The sequence below is a fragment of the Saccostrea echinata genome, unplaced genomic scaffold, assembly GCF_033153115.1.
Source record: "Saccostrea echinata isolate AGI-Se365-2 ecotype Australia unplaced genomic scaffold, CSIRO_AGI_Sech_v1 ptg000033l, whole genome shotgun sequence".
Lineage (NCBI taxonomy): Eukaryota > Metazoa > Mollusca > Bivalvia > Ostreida > Ostreidae > Saccostrea > Saccostrea echinata.
This window is the reverse complement of record NW_026889782.1, coordinates 33658749-33670557: the sequence shown is the minus strand read 5'-3', so window position 1 is coordinate 33670557 and position 11809 is coordinate 33658749. Positions and strand designations below refer to the sequence as shown.

Sequence of the window (11809 nt, the reverse complement as noted above, 5' to 3'; positions counted from 1 at the left end):
AGGTATATGCCTCTGAAATCAGGGCAGTCCTACTATCTTTTTACGTTCTTTGGTGATTTCGGGTAGAGTTTCTGACTCTAGATAAAGGTATATGCCCCTCTGAAATCAGGGCAGTCCTACTATCTTTTTACGTTCTTTGGTGATTTCGGGTAGAGTTTCTGACTCTAGATAAAGGTATATGCCCCTCTGAAATCAGGGCAGTCCTACTATCTTTTTACGTTCTTTGGTGATTTCGGGTAGAGTTTCTGACTATAGATAAAGGTATATGCCCCTCTGAAATCAGGGCAGTCCTACTATCTTTTTACGTTCTTTGGTGATTTCGGGTAGAGTTTCTGACTCTAGATAAAGGTATATGCCCCTCTGAAATCAGGGCAGTCCTACTATCTTTTTACGTTCTTTGGTGATTTCGGGTAGAGTTTCTGACTCTAGATAAAGGTATATGCCCCTCTGAAATCAGGGCAGTCCTACTATCTTTTTACGTTCTTTGGTGATTTCGGGTAGAGTTTCTGACTATAGATAAAGGTATATGCCCCTCTGAAATCAGGGCAGTCCTACTATCTTTTTACGTTCTTTGGTGATTTCGGGTAGAGTTTCTGACTCTAGATAAAGGTATATGCCCCTCTGAAATCAGGGCAGTCCTACTATCTTTTTACTTTCTTTGGTGATTTCGGGTAGAGTTTCTGACTCTAGATAAAGGTATATGCCCCTCTGAAATCAGGGCAGTCCTACTATCTTTTTACGTTCTTTGGTGATTTCGGGTAGAGTTTCTGACTCTAGATAAAGGTATATGCCCCTCTGAAATCAGGGCAGTCCTACTATCTTTTTACGTTCTTTGGTGATTTCGGGTAGAGTTTCTGACTCTAGATAAAGGTATATGCCCCTCTGAAATCAGGGCAGTCCTACTATCTTTTTACGTTCTTTGGTGATTTCGGGTAGAGTTTCTGACTATAGATAAAGGTATATGCCCCTCTGAAATCAGGGCAGTCCTACTATCTTTTTACGTTCTTTGGTGATTTCGGGTAGAGTTTCTGACTCTAGATAAAGGTATATGCCCCTCTGAAATCAGGGCAGTCCTACTATCTTTTTACGTTCTTTGGTGATTTCGGGTAGAGTTTCTGACTCTAGATAAAGGTATATGCCCCTCTGAAATCAGGGCAGTCCTACTATCTTTTTACGTTCTTTGGTGATTTTGGGTAGAGTTTCTGACTCTAGATAAAGGTATATGCCCCTCTGAAATCAGGGCAGTCCTACTATCTTTTTACGTTCTTTGGTGATTTCGGGTAGAGTTTCTGACTCTAGATAAAGGTATATGCCCCTCTGAAATCAGGGCAGTCCTACTATCTTTTTACGTTCTTTGGTGATTTCGGGTAGAGTTTCTGACTCTAGATAAAGGTATATGCCCCTCTGAAATCAGGGCAGTCCTACTATCTTTTTACGTTCTTTGGTGATTTCGGGTAGAGTTTCTGACTATAGATAAAGGTATATGCCCCTCTGAAATCAGGGCAGTCCTACTATCTTTTTACGTTCTTTGGTGATTTCGGGTAGAGTTTCTGACTCTAGATAAAGGTATATGCCCCTCTGAAATCAGGGCAGTCCTACTATCTTTTTACTTTCTTTGGTGATTTCGGGTAGAGTTTCTGACTCTAGATAAAGGTATATGCCCCTCTGAAATCAGGGCAGTCCTACTATCTTTTTACTTTCTTTGGTGATTTCGGGTAGAGTTTCTGACTCTAGATAAAGGTATATGCCCCTCTGAAATCAGGGCAGTCCTACTATCTTTTTACTTTCTTTGGTGATTTCGGGTAGAGTTTCTGACTCTAGATAAAGGTATATGCCCCTCTGAAATCAGGGCAGTCCTACTATCTTTTTACGTTCTTTGGTGATTTCGGGTAGAGTTTCTGACTCTAGATAAAGGTATATGCCCCTCTGAAATCAGGGCAGTCCTACTATCTTTTTACGTTCTTTGGTGATTTCGGGTAGAGTTTCTGACTCTAGATAAAGGTATATGCCCCTCTGAAATCAGGGCAGTCCTACTATCTTTTTACGTTCTTTGGTGATTTCGGGTAGAGTTTCTGACTATAGATAAAGGTATATGCCCCTCTGAAATCAGGGCAGTCCTACTATCTTTTTACGTTCTTTGGTGATTTCGGGTAGAGTTTCTGACTCTAGATAAAGGTATATGCCCCTCTGAAATCAGGGCAGTCCTACTATCTTTTTACTTTCTTTGGTGATTTCGGGTAGAGTTTCTGACTCTAGATAAAGGTATATGCCCCTCTGAAATCAGGGCAGTCCTACTATCTTTTTACTTTCTTTGGTGATTTCGGGTAGAGTTTCTGACTCTAGATAAAGGTATATGCCCCTCTGAAATCAGGGCAGTCCTACTATCTTTTTACTTTCTTTGGTGATTTCGGGTAGAGTTTCTGACTCTAGATAAAGGTATATGCCCCTCTGAAATCAGGGCAGTCCTACTATCTTTTTACTTTCTTTGGTGATTTCGGGTAGAGTTTCTGACTCTAGATAAAGGTATATGCCCCTCTGAAATCAGGGCAGTCCTACTATCTTTTTACGTTCTTTGGTGATTTCGGGTAGAGTTTCTGACTCTAGATAAAGGTATATGCCCCTCTGAAATCAGGGCAGTCCTACTATCTTTTTACGTTCTTTGGTGATTTCGGGTAGAGTTTCTGACTCTAGATAAAGGTATATGCCCCTCTGAAATCAGGGCAGTCCTACTATCTTTTTACGTTCTTTGGTGATTTCGGGTAGAGTTTCTGACTCTAGATAAAGGTATATGCCTCTGAAATCAGGGCAGTCCTACTATCTTTTTACGTTCTTTGGTTATTTCGGGTAGAGTTTCTGACTCTAGATAAAGGTATATGCCCCTCTGAAATCAGGGCAGTCCTACTATCTTTTTACGTTCTTTGGTGATTTCGGGTAGAGTTTCTGACTCTAGATAAAGGTATATGCCTCTGAAATCAGGGCAGTCCTACTATCTTTTTACGTTCTTTGGTGATTTCGGGTAGAGTTTCTGACTCTAGATAAAGGTATATGCCCCTCTGAAATCAGGGCAGTCCTACTATCTTTTTACGTTCTTTGGTGATTTCGGGTAGAGTTTCTGACTCTAGATAAAGGTATATGCCCCTCTGAAATCAGGGCAGTCCTACTATCTTTTTACGTTCTTTGGTGATTTCGGGTAGAGTTTCTGACTCTAGATAAAGGTATATGCCCCTCTGAAATCAGGGCAGTCCTACTATCTTTTTACTTTCTTTGGTGATTTCGGGTAGAGTTTCTGACTCTAGATAAAGGTATATGCCCCTCTGAAATCAGGGCAGTCCTACTATCTTTTTACGTTCTTTGGTGATTTCGGGTAGAGTTTCTGACTCTAGATAAAGGTATATGCCTCTGAAATCAGGGCAGTCCTACTATCTTTTTACGTTCTTTGGTGATTTCGGGTAGAGTTTCTGACTCTAGATAAAGGTATATGCCCCTCTGAAATCAGGGCAGTCCTACTATCTTTTTACGTTCTTTGGTGATTTCGGGTAGAGTTTCTGACTCTAGATAAAGGTATATGCCTCTGAAATCAGGGCAGTCCTACTATCTTTTTACGTTCTTTGGTGATTTCGGGTAGAGTTTCTGACTCTAGATAAAGGTATATGCCCCTCTGAAATCAGGGCAGTCCTACTATCTTTTTACGTTCTTTGGTGATTTCGGGTAGAGTTTCTGACTCTAGATAAAGGTATATGCCTCTGAAATCAGGGCAGTCCTACTATCTTTTTACTTTCTTTGGTGATTTCGGGTAGAGTTTCTGACTCTAGATAAAGGTATATGCCCCTCTGAAATCAGGGCAGTCCTACTATCTTTTTACGTTCTTTGGTGATTTCGGGTAGAGTTTCTGACTCTAGATAAAGGTATATGCCTCTGAAATCAGGGCAGTCCTACTATCTTTTTACGTTCTTTGGTGATTTCGGGTAGAGTTTCTGACTCTAGATAAAGGTATATGCCCCTCTGAAATCAGGGCAGTCCTACTATCTTTTTACGTTCTTTGGTGATTTCGGGTAGAGTTTCTGACTCTAGATAAAGGTATATGCCCCTCTGAAATCAGGGCAGTCCTTTTGAAGATGACCTATGTTATTATGATTCGAATCAAGTTGTGGTTGGACATGGCCAGGTTCCACAGTAGTGACCTGAGCACTACTGTCGTACTCGACCTCTAACGTTGTATCATGCTGAAAAGCTTCTACCACATGTGTATTTGTAATACCTTTTGAATTTTCATCGTAAGTGCGCCTGCTGAGAGCATCAGCCATTACATTGCTCTTACCGTCGTTGTGAATAATTTTGAAATTATAACCTTGTAATTCTAGTGACCATCTTTGCAAGTCTTCCAGTATGTGATTTTTGTGACATAAGATATTGCAAGAGCTTGTGATCAGTGTAGACAACAAATTCATTGTAAGAGAGGTAAGTTTTGTATTCTATTATACCTTCGATAACTGCTAACCATTCAATATCTGACGCTGACCAGACTCGTTCTTGTTTTGAAAGAGAACGCCAACCATAAGCAATGACTTTTTCACGATTACCGTTGTCTTTTTGAGAGAGTACGTAACCTGTTGCCGAATTCGAAGCGTCCGTTGTAAGATTAAACGTATCATTCATGTTCGGATGAGCAAGAATGGGTGCTGAGGTTAATTTAAGTTTTAGAGTATCAAATGAGATTTGACACTCTTGTATCCATAGAAAATCCTCATCTTTCCCAAAAAGTTTATTTAGGGGATCTGCAATGGTGGAATAACTTTTAATGAACCTTCTGTAGTAGTTGCAAATTCCCAAAAATGATCTAACCTCTTTAATTGTTTTTGGTGTTAACAATGTTTTAATAATTTTGGTTTTGTTTGAGTCGACTTTAATTCCTTCTTTAGAGATAATGTGACCCAGGAATTTTACCTCTTTTACTGCAAAATGACACTTTTTGAGGTTAAGTGTTAAACCTGAAACCCTTAATCGTGAAAATAATTCCCTCAAAAGTGTCAAATGGGTTTCAAAATCCTTTGAAAAAACACAAATATCATCAACATAGACCAACATGTTTTTCCAATGCAATTCTCGTAAAATCTGAGACGTAGCCATCTGAAAAGAAACACAACTATTTTAGAACCCATTCCTAACCTTTTCCATTCATAAATACCATTTTGAGTAATGAAAGTTGCCAATAACCAGAGTGTAGGTCAAAAGTTGAGAAAATTTGGGAGCTGCTACCCTATCGAAAACACATTCAAGTCTAGGAAGAGGAAATGATAGAGGTTTTGTTATCTCATTGAGTTTTCTGTAGTCAACACTAAATCTGTATTTACCATCTTTCTTTTTAACAAGGACAACCGGAGAGTGTTATTCACTATTAGATTCCTCAATTATATCATTATACAGTAGATCTTGTACTTGTTTATCAATTTCCTTTTGCATATGGGGTGGCTGTCTGTAAAAGGGCATTCTCACTGGAGAGGAATCTTCATAGGTTTCGATTTTATGAGAGAACCTACCTATTGTTTTCCCCAATTCTGATAAGTTTGCTGCAAAACGTCTCCAAAATTAGCTAAAAACCTTCCAATTATTGTTCTTGTTCCTGATTAAGATCTGAATTTGAGAAATCAAATGTTATGGGATCTTGTTCGACTTTGTTTTGTGTGGCTTGTTTTGCGACATTAACCTTTGCTGATAATGGAGAATGAAACAATTTTATTTCTGTTGGATCAATAGTTTCGACGGTAGCAACGATGGCATTGTTATTTAGATAAATTTCATCATCAGTTGGGTTGCAGATTTTGAAAGAACCTTTTTGATTTTGAACTTGTTTAACCGTTTTGGCTGCTATTAAACTTTTATCTAATAGATTATCCGTCGGCTCTAAATACACGGTCTGTTGCCTCTTTAAACTGGAAATCTTGACTGGCATGATAATTTCATGTTTTGGAGGGACAACAACTTTTTGCGCAGATCTGGCATAATGAAGTTTGGTTTCAAAGGGTAATGAACTTTCCGCGCCTGCTAATTGAATTGTTTTGGATCCCAAATGCAAAGTTTGTGTTTTTCCAGAAAATCAATTTCAAAAATAACCGATTGATTTAACCCCTTGACTGTGAACTGGATGCCGAAAGTTTTTGTTATCAATGTCAATTGGGATTGAAATTTTGCCTAGGATTGGAAGAGTATTGTTACTGACCCCTTTTATAACATCAAAGTCTGGATTTGAGAGTCTTTGCTTTGAAAATTCTGTCTTTAAGAAAAAGGATTCACTCATTAGTGTTATTTGTGATCCAGTGTCCACTAATGTTTTTGTTTCTCTTAACCCTATCCTAACAATGATAGAATTGTGGGATTGTAAAGGCATTGTTACACCCAAGATAACCGATCTCTTATCTTTGTGCCCATCCTTGTAGAACCAGGGACAGGCGCGCATCCCTTATGGCTGTTATTTCTCATGGAGGATCTACACATGGGAGAAAAATGATTTGAGTTTTTTTACACTTCAACACATCTACACATGGTAGAAAAATGATTGAGTTTTTTACACTTCAACACATTTTACCAAAAGCTTGGCAATTTCGCCGATTTGTACAGTTGCCCCCGCATCCTGAACATTTTGGACTTTTATTAAAATTTGGATATTGCGGTCTAAATTGAAAAGTTTGACGCGAGTTGGGAATCGAAAACGCGCGACCAGAAGAAGGATTTCGCGAATTAGAGTTAGATATAGCGGCTGTTGTTGCTTCCAGTTTATCGGATAAAGCGGAGATAAGTCTGTCCTCTAGTTGCTGAATAGAGAGAGCTAAAGATTCAAATGTTGATTCAGTACATTGTATCGTTTGTTTTGCCACTAACGCCATTTTCCGAAGTTTTTCTAATGTTTTGGGACTTTGGGACATGACGATTTTTCGGATTGATGGGTTAAGGCCTTGCATTGTGATGCCAATAAGCAAATGAGTAGGAAAATCAATTTCAGTAGTTAATCGCGTTACTTTCGCCATAATTCTGTACTTTTTCTTCAGAAAATTGTTTAATAATTAAATAATTCCATGTCAAAATTTGTTTTAGTGATTTGAAATCGTTCCAAAAATGCCTCTTTTAAATTAGATAATGAAGATTTGATTCTGCCGGACAATTGAAAATACTACTGTTTTGGTATTGTGTCAAGATAAAAAGGAAATGCTGCAAGAGCAGCAGATTCCGTGAGATCAAAGTAAGCTACTAATTGCATGAAGAGTGCCCACCACTGTGTGGCAGGTTCTTTAGAATTATATGGCGTGAGCTTAATAACATTTGGGACCGCATGTTTTGGCGTTGGTGGCAGAGAGGAGGTGGAGATGTTAGTAGTAATCGTTGCGGCCGGAATATTTGACAAAGTTGAAGAAAGATGTCCCCCCGTCGTAGTTGGGGAGGTCTCGCTGGTACCAATGGTGTCGTTGTTAATGGATTAGAATTATTCGAGTTATTTAAACTGGATAAAATGTCTCTCGCTCTCATCAGACCCTGCAGTCTGATAGACGGAGGGGCTGTTGGAGTTGTTGTTATGGGTGGGTTGGGTGACAATAGACGTTGTTGGGTATAACCCCATGAAATTGGTACTCTTACCATTTCTCAGATCCATTTTAAAGGCACTTGAAGTTGGTGAAGGTGAACACGGGAACAGTCGGATTCTCCACCAGTTTTTGTATATGTTGTCGGGTTGTGTAGTAGTTGCTTCTTTGGGGTAGTATCTAGTTTAAGTTATGCTTGGTTATTTGGTTGTACAGTAGTGAGGATGTTCTCCAACAGAAGTCTTCGTGACTCTATTATACGCCACTTAAAAGAAGACGGTTAAGTAACAGTGAAATTTATTGGATGGAAATGGAAAGAGAGAATTACAAAATAATCTGAAATAAAACTGTCATGATTAAACAACATATTTCACATAAGAACACATAATTAAGTTAATACAATAAAATAAAGAAACATCTGATAATAAGACTTAAATTATTATGAAACAAGCGAACATAACCTTAAAAGAAGACAGGTTAAGTTATAGTGAAATTCATTGGATGGAAATGGAGATAGAGCAAATAAAGGCAAGCAGAACCTTTATATACTCGCAATCTATTTCATTGATAACCTGTTTCTTTCTTGGTATCGTGACTAGATTTCAATTCTTAAGGCATTGCATCCTTCATGACATCGACAATTTTCGTGTAACCTCGTGTAACTTCGGATTTCGGGAAACCCCCGTCTAATGTCCAGTATGATAATAGTAAATAAAAAATGGCGGCCTCCATGCAAGAACGCGATCATAAGGGTTGATTTGCAAAATCACTGCCACCATCAAGGAAAAAGAAAAAGTCGAGGGTTATTATTGGCCATAATTATTCAGTAGGACAGTAGTAAGTAGTACAGTGTACAGTCACTTTGCAGTCATGATGACGTCATGGGGTTTTCCAGACTCCACCCACAGGTCATAATGTGGGTCACAGTCAAAGGGTGAGTCTACAGTCACTGACGTCATAGGGTAATAATAAAGGTCACAGTCAACAGTGAGTCTACAGTCAGTGACATTTATAAAATATACCAATAGATACACCCCAAAATAGGTGTGTAATGTTACGCCCAAATAACAGATATCAGAAGGGTGCCCTATCAATAAAATGGGTGTGTAAAGTTACACCCAATGAACATCCTATAAAAATGGGATGTTAACACCGGCATTTACATCAGTCATCACACAATCAGACCATTTACCCAGCAATGTTTTTTACGATCATGTAAGTCGTACCATTTAAATACCACGATCAGACATTTTTTTAAATATTTCATGTATGAAAGTAAAAGATGGCGTTACTGTTATTTGAGTTGTGAAATTTGCTTTTAAGGATACATCAAAGGCTTTTTTCAAGATTTTCAACAACTTTGAGATTTTTGGCTAAGAAAAAGAAGTTAATCACTGCTTTATAAGGCATGTAAAATTCTTGGTAATTATGAAATGGTTTTCTAATTATTTAACAATAATGAAACATAAACACTACCACATTTGAATGTTCCGTTATTGAAGCTTCTGATTTGATCTCTGACTGCCTGCTCATGAAAGACGCAATAAATCACTGTGACCACTTGGGGAATTCTTCATTAGCCACACAGAGATTATCAGTAATTAAACTACAGGGACTCTAGATTTAGAGAAGGAGATCAAACAGATCACTGATGACCATAACGTAGGAGGTGGAGCTTAGCTCTTGCCATTTTGCCGGGAAATCTTTCTAATTCAGAATTGAACCTATTCTACTTAATTAAAAGCATCTAAATACAGAAAAGAACCTCCCATTCCTGTGAATATGCATAGGAAATACGGCTAAGTGACAGGTATCCAAAGCTGAATCTCCAAGGTGTTATATATTCCTAGATTTGGCAGATTTTGTTGTGTAATGGGTTTTTGCCCTCTACTGTAAAGTAAGATCAGACAGTTTGTGGTATTATTTCAAAGGATTTAGCTCCCTCATTTATTGACCATTTTCTCTGAAAATTGGATGGGCTGCTTCTCAAATGTGTGTTCACAAAACCGTATCTCAGATTTTTGATATCTAGCTTAGTTTTGGAATTACTGAGGGAAATGTTAAATTAGGCTAACAAATTGGTAATATTGCAGAGCAAATGGCTGTTACTTTTGAAGTAGAAGATTTATCAAAAATCTGAAATACAGTTTTTAAGTTCAATCTTTAATCTACCTTGAGGCAAAATGACCACTTTGAGGGGTTGAATACAAAAAAGTTGATTTGTAAAATATTTATGCACTAAAATTTTCATTAATATTTAAATAATTTTTAAATAACTTATTAATTAAAGTTTAAATTAGGATAATTAAATAGTAAATTTAACAAGCTTTCAAATGATATATACTTTTATTATGTTATCTTTGATAATGAAAGAATTACATGCCAATTAAATTCTAGCATTTGGAAACCCTTGGTGTATCCTTAAGGAAATCTTCAGATAAAACAAATGATGAAAATAAAATGGTAAAAATAAGTAAAAGTCAACAGTTTGTTTTCCATGAAAAGTTTCTTTTATTCATGCAATACTTAGAAGCAAACTTCATTATTTTTGGATGTGCTATAAACAAAGGAAGATAACTCCGATTAACATAATATTGTGACAGACAATGCACCATACACAACAACAAAGGGTTTTGTGCATTGTTGGTAATTGTGCTTTTGTTTAAGATATACATTATTTTAATACTTAATTTGTAAAATATCATTATCTGCTTATGAATGTAATAAATACATTAAATACATGATATATAATCCATCGCATAAATTTTACAATAGTTATAACAATATTATTTTCTAAAATCCAATCTGCTTAGATAATCTTGTATATAATTAATTAACGTGGATGTTTGTAAAAGGTCGACTCTCATGGAGTTGACCAACTCAGACAGTGCTAAGAGCTCCGGCTGCAATAAATATTCATGCGTTGTTGGAGCTGGAAGAAATAATTCAGGAGACTGGGGGGAGTAATCAATCTCCTGATTTGCTGAATCCTCATCTGTGGGTTTGGAGGTTGAGATGGTCGAGTTATTTGAGATTTCCTCTGTTGGTTTGGAGTTTGGAGTCTCATCAGAGGGTTTGGAGTTTGGAGTCTCATCAGAGGGTTTCGAAAAAGATGATTCAGAAGAGGTTTTCATTTTCATCTCGAATTTTTGGAATTTTTCCCGGGAAATTCTCTCTACAAAAATAAATTTAATGAAAAAAATAACAAATGAAGTATATTTTTAAAAATTAAAAAAAATGAAGTAATTGTGGTCAATAACACACACACACACCCTCACCCTCCCTCTCACACCCTTAACCCACTTTCACACACACATATATCTATATACCTGAATGTTGAGAGGATTAAATTCTCCTCGCTCAATCTCGGCTTCTTTGTCTGACTGAAAAAACAACAGGGTAAAATAAGTAACACAGCATATGCCAATGTATAAAATTTACAATAAATAAGCAGTTGTTTTATAGAGACACTAAAACTTAAAATTATTTATTTCATCATAATTATAATTCTAAGTCAGTAAAAAAACGATAATATTTACAGTGTGATTTATTCGGAAATCATTGCTTTTAAAAAAATTGTATACCTTGTCAAAATTAATACTTTAATCAGTTTATTAATACATGTATTTGAAAACAGTGTATATAAATTATACAATATACATCCATCATTATACCTTAGTCCTTCACAGGAAAAGTCGACTTCTAGCTTTCTTTTTCTGTTTGTGTTTGTGCCCTCTTTACCCATAAAATCTTTACAACATTAATTAATATATCAAGTGTAGGTCCCATCTTTTTATTCTTGAAATCAACTTTCATTTATGAGGCATTGAATATGTCATTAATTACCCTTCATTAAACGAGGCAACCGCAAATTCCTCATCACCGATCCACTCTGTTGTGAAATCGCCAAATAGGGGGGAATATTCATTATCTTCATCTTTCACAAAATTTCTATAAAAAAATATTTGGAAACTAGAGCCGAGCTCGTTGCAATGCAACGAATAGGTCTTCCGTCGGAGCTCCGGACAGAACATAGCGACCTTGAGTCAAGGTCATGCAACATTTTAAGGTTATAAACAATCCTGTAAGGGGCATCAACTTCCAATGTTTAACAGAAGAAAGACAGTAAAAGAATGTAAAATTCCCCTGTCAGTGAACTTGAACTTGTGCAAATAATCGTGCGTCAAGCCAGGACACATTCTGCAGCTGGTTAAGAGCAAACACCATCTGTATGTCAT

At 37.0% G+C, this 11809-nt stretch overlaps 1 protein-coding gene across 1 annotated transcript; it reads right to left on the bottom strand.

The window, feature by feature from the left end:
• Nucleotides 1-10357: 10357 nt before the first annotated feature.
• LOC133198871 (uncharacterized) lies at nucleotides 10358-11316 on the bottom strand. The gene is given in 4 exon segments (XM_061334817.1): nucleotides 10358-10732; nucleotides 10734-10746; nucleotides 10901-10954; nucleotides 11246-11316. Coding segments are annotated over 4 exon segments (513 nt in total).
• Nucleotides 11317-11809: the final 493 nt, after the last annotated feature.